This window comes from Pelobates fuscus, chromosome 13, assembly GCF_036172605.1.
Source record: "Pelobates fuscus isolate aPelFus1 chromosome 13, aPelFus1.pri, whole genome shotgun sequence".
Lineage (NCBI taxonomy): Eukaryota > Metazoa > Chordata > Amphibia > Anura > Pelobatidae > Pelobates > Pelobates fuscus.
In genome coordinates, this window is record NC_086329.1 from 106951354 (window position 1) to 106956263 (window position 4910).

The window sequence follows — 4910 nt, forward strand, 5'->3', positions numbered from 1 at the left end:
GTACCTAACGTGTGTGGGAGCCTGGAGTGTCCCTTTAATAATATAAACCCACCCTGTATAACTGTAACCTAACCTACACAGTGCAGCTAACGTGTGTGGGAGCCTGGAGTCTAATCTGCCTGTTTCACACACACTTAAAATGTTAAATGCAACTTTTAAACTAATGATTTTTTAATTTCTTTTTTAACCAGAACTTGTAAAGAAATACAAGAAAAGAAAAATCTCCAGTTATCGAACAACCAGTGAGTTAAAATTAATTATTATTGTACAGGTTGCACTGGTTCATAATAAAAGGAATATACCGGTCACAGAAAACTCACTGCTAAGTATTTGTCGCATTATAAATCATATGAAGTGTGAAGCAATGGGCCGTGATGGACATAGAGAGGGGATCTCCCATGGCCGAAGGGAGCGTGTAGCAGATACTTTACTTATTCCACCAATTCTGAAATGTTTTATCAGAAGCTGTGACAAGCATTAAGCGAGTTTTCTACTCAGAGAGATACTATGAAGAAGTTATGGATCTGATGAGGAATACAGGACACACAGCTAGTCACGGGTCCAAATATAAATAATATATAATAAATTATGTAATAAATTGCAATGTTCGGGGGAAATCCACATTTGTATTTGCAATTTAGTGTAATTTAGTTTAACTATATGTACCTTAATAATTAAACCAAATTCATCTGAATTTTAAGGTATAGGAATTCATGAAGCAACGAACCAACAATTTGTTTGTATATGGATATTCTGAAACACTTTAGGAGATTTTTGCTGATAAAATGACAAAAAAAAAAACGAATTACGTTCAAATAAAATCAATAAAAATGTGATGGTCATGTAGTGAAGTACAGGAACGGTCTAAAAAACTGCACCGTACCCTTCCTTAGTCTTGATAGAGTAGAAATGGGAGTACATTTTAATATACTATTTTGGTTGCTGAACAATGAAGCTATGGTAAACCTTTGGCTTACCCAACTGAAAGATTAGGTTGCCCACAACAATTTTAGGCCCCAAAGCTATTCATTAATGCATTAGTGTTATCATGCTTATGGTAGTCCTTAACCCCTTAAGGACCAAACTTCTGGAATAAAAGGGAATCATGACATGTCATACATGTCATGTGTCCTTAAGGGGTTAAGAGATGCTGTGCCCTCACTTTATTGCAAGGTACCGGTATAGATAATATTACTTACACATTGTCTTATGTGATAAATTCAAATATAATTTGTAAACAATGGCTTTTCTTTGAATTTAGTTTTTTTCACTCAGATACATATTGAAGATTGGTAATGGAGAACCAAACCACTAAAAGTGGATTTGTTCTTCTTGGACTCACCGATGTCCCTTATCTGAAGCCTCTCTGCTTCTCTGTGTTCCTGGTGATGTATGTAATCACATTGTCTGGAAACCTTCTGTTGATCCTACTGGTGAGAATCAATTCACGGCTACAGACCCCAATGTACTTCTTCCTCAGTAACCTCTCATTCATAGACATCTGCTTCTCCTCCACCATAGTTCCCAAAATCCTGAAAAACACTCTGTCTCAAGACACAAGTATCTCCTTGCTGGGATGTGGAGCTCAGATGTACTTCTCATTAGCTCTTGGGTCAACAGAATGTTTTATATTGGCCGTCATGGCTTTTGACCGATACGCAGCCATTTGTAAGCCATTACACTACAATGTTATCATGAACAATAAGCTGTGCTTCTCTTTGGCTGCTGGTTCTTGGACTATGAGTTTTACAAATTCTGGTATTCATATTTTTCTCACATTTCAACTCCCTTATTGCAAGTCCCACCACATCAACCACTTCTTCTGTGAGATACCACCTTTATTCCATTTGTCTTGTAGAGACATATGGTTCAATGAGGTATTAATGTATATCTCCGCTGGGATCATTGCAATGTGCTCTTTTTGTCTCACTCTAGTTTCATATATTTACATTATTTCTACCATACTGAAGATCCGATCCTCCCAAGGTCGGCATAAAGCTTTCTCCACCTGTACTTCTCACCTCACAGTGGTAGCTCTCTACTATGGTACCATCATGTTCATGTATCTGAGACCTCATTCTGTTTACATTCCTGAGATTGACAAAACAGTATCTATTCTTTATACGACAGTGACTCCAATGCTAAATCCCATTATCTACAGCATGAGAAACGAGGATGTCAAACGTTCTTTAAGAATGAATAAAGACATCCTTAAAAAGTGATGCAAAGAAAACTTTTCTATAAAATCCTGAATCCCTGTGATGTACAATAAAAAAATAATAAAACCCATTCAATGCTTCTTCTTTACTTTTTTTCTGTAGTTTTTCAACAATGAACAAATCTACTTAACACAACACTGATATATTATATTACTATGGTTCTTTAATTGTGAATTTACTATAAAAATCTTTTACATTACTTAAGTACGTAAGACATTTAAAGATCTGCCATGACTTGGGAACATAAATGGTTATAAAAAAAACAACAAAACAAAAGGTGCCATTACAACTTTTAGATGCAAAGATATTATCAGGAACACAATTCCTATTATTTTAAAGTTTGTGGTGTATTAGGACACGTTAGACCCAGTGGGGGAAATATGGATGTGTTTGGACATTTTGGCTAAGAATGTATAAAGAGAAAAGATTATCTTATAAAGAGAAAGGGTGGGTCAAGGGACTGTAATTAGGTTCTGAAAGGCAGAGTATCCTCAGGAGGCAAGGTGTTTGGAATTAGAATGGTTGAGTAGACCCTTTTGTTGAAGTTTATTGATTCAGGAGAACATAGTTTAGAAACAGAGCAGACACAGGTGCTCCAAAGGTCATTAAAAAACATAGGCATTTAAATGTGTGGGATTAATATATCTGAAAAGGTCTGTGGGTTTAGGAAACAATATTGACCAGGTAGAAAAGATTTGAGGGTTCAGGAAAACATGGGTGACCCAGAAGCTTAGATTATAAAATACAGAATCTAGGACAGATTTAAGAGATGTGTTACTCTACAGGTCAGGGTGGACATTGTAGATGGAATTTTGGACACAAAACTGAGGGCAGACCTTTGAAATTATACAACTTGAAAAGAAAGATATTATTATAAAACAGTGAAAAGCACAAGTGTGTATGGCGCTTCAGAAACATTTCTGTGCACAAGGGAAAAACTGGTATATAAAGTGCTCCCAAAACACTCTAGATTCAATAATACATAACAAAAATAAACTCGAAAAAATATACTTAAAACACATGAAATAAACACCTAGTGAATATGTATGAAAAGGTGAATAAAACATAAAAATATGTACCTCGTACTCCACAAAAAGGAATACACTGGTTCAACTGAACAATAATAATTGTAATTAATTAATACCTAAAATAAAAATAGAAAGCAGCAACATAGTGTTAACTTTTACAAGTGTGATTGGGGAATGGGGCTTAAATTCCACTCACATGACCAAGAGCAACTTATTGCCCTCTTCCAAATGACAGGGTGCAGAACTCCAGATGCTTTCACAAAAACTAACAATTTCATACTAGCCAGTAAATGTATTTTCTTGGCTATTTCTCAAGGCAGCATCATTTATGGGTCGCTCGGTGGTGATGGAAGCTAGACACCACTTTAGGTAGAAATTCCTCGTTAGGTCTCAATACCACTCTTCTAGCTTACGTCATGGCCACCAAGATGAGTGATTTTTTATGTCACAAAAGTAGTGCCCATCTCTTCCAAAGGATAAAAGGGAATATCAGCCAACATCTCCAGAGGAAGATCCCATGGGTGTTGTGACGTAACCCCGGTTGTTCATGTATTCCCCCTGTCTTTATTATGTGTACTACCCTGTGTATTTGTGCAAAGTTCCTGCTCCCCATTCGGGAGTGCTTCCACAAAGGGAATCCATTTGCCTCCCGAATGGGCACCACCCCAATAATCTTATTAGAACGTTCTCACCTCGACCTGATGCCAAAACCGCAAGGGAAGCCTTGACGTATGTAGCCCCCTGTGTGGCCGCCAGTTCTTATATCGCCATCCAGAGGGAGCATTCATGAACTAGTTCCCAAACGGGGACCTCCCCAGCACCCATTGGAAAGTTCGCACCAATCAATTAGAACGTGAACAACTCACAACATAAGTGTGAAACCGCAAGGGAATTAATTAGTGCTTCCCTGGCTGGCCGGTGTTTGTAGAGACAAATGCCGGCCAGGGGGAGCATTCGTATCCCAAAAGGAGACGCTTCCCTTGTTTGGTTTCACACAGGGACCCCGCGAATGGAGACTGGTTGCGACAAGTACTGCTGTGGGTCCCTGGAGTTGGTGTGGGCATCCTTTGGGGACAATGGGGTGGGGGGTTTGGCGGGCTACCTGTAGCTGGGAGTCAGAGAGGCGGGAGGTTTTCCTGCGCTGTGACTCCCAGGTAGAGAGGCTCACTGGAAGGAGACCCTGGATGGCGGGCTTTCTATGCCTGAGAGACAAAGGGACAATGACCCCCCTGGTCCCTTTGTCTCCCAGGCATGAAGGATCCTGGGAGGAAAACACCCTGTCACCGGAAGTGAAAAACCCTGTACTTGGGTGGCAGGAACAGGGGACAAAGGGACCAGACCTCCTGTGTCACGCTAAGACCTCTGGGAGAGGGAGGACCTGGGGAGGGGACACTGTGATTGTGTGTGTGATCTACCTGGGGTTTTGCTTAAACGCCACATGGGGTTTTGCTTAAAAGCCGTGTGTGGCCAATAAAGTGTTGTTGTACCTCCAGAACTCTGACTCGTCCAGTTACTGGTGGGAGGAAGTGGGTCTCTGTACATTTTAAGTGGTTCCTGACTGGCTGAAAGAAGGGAACTAGTGGAGGTAGCCGGTCAGGTTACCCGTGGTCCACTACAGGGGGGTATAATTGTGTTCATAGTGCAGCCTTGAAAAATCTTGCAA

At 39.9% G+C, this 4910-nt stretch overlaps 1 protein-coding gene across 1 annotated transcript; it reads left to right on the forward strand.

Moving 5' to 3' along the window:
* The first annotated feature begins 1295 nt into the window (after positions 1-1295).
* LOC134583303 (olfactory receptor 5G3-like) lies at positions 1296-2222 on the forward strand. The gene has a single exon (XM_063440182.1). The coding sequence runs from the start codon at positions 1296-1298 to the stop codon at positions 2220-2222; it is 927 nt and encodes a 308-aa protein (XP_063296252.1).
* Positions 2223-4910: the final 2688 nt, after the last annotated feature.

Bases quoted from the DNA above. Each gene is read 5' to 3' on its own strand.
- LOC134583303 (XM_063440182.1), top strand. From the start codon at position 1,296: ATGGAGAACCAAACCACTAAAAGTGGATTTGTTCTTCTTGGACTCACC.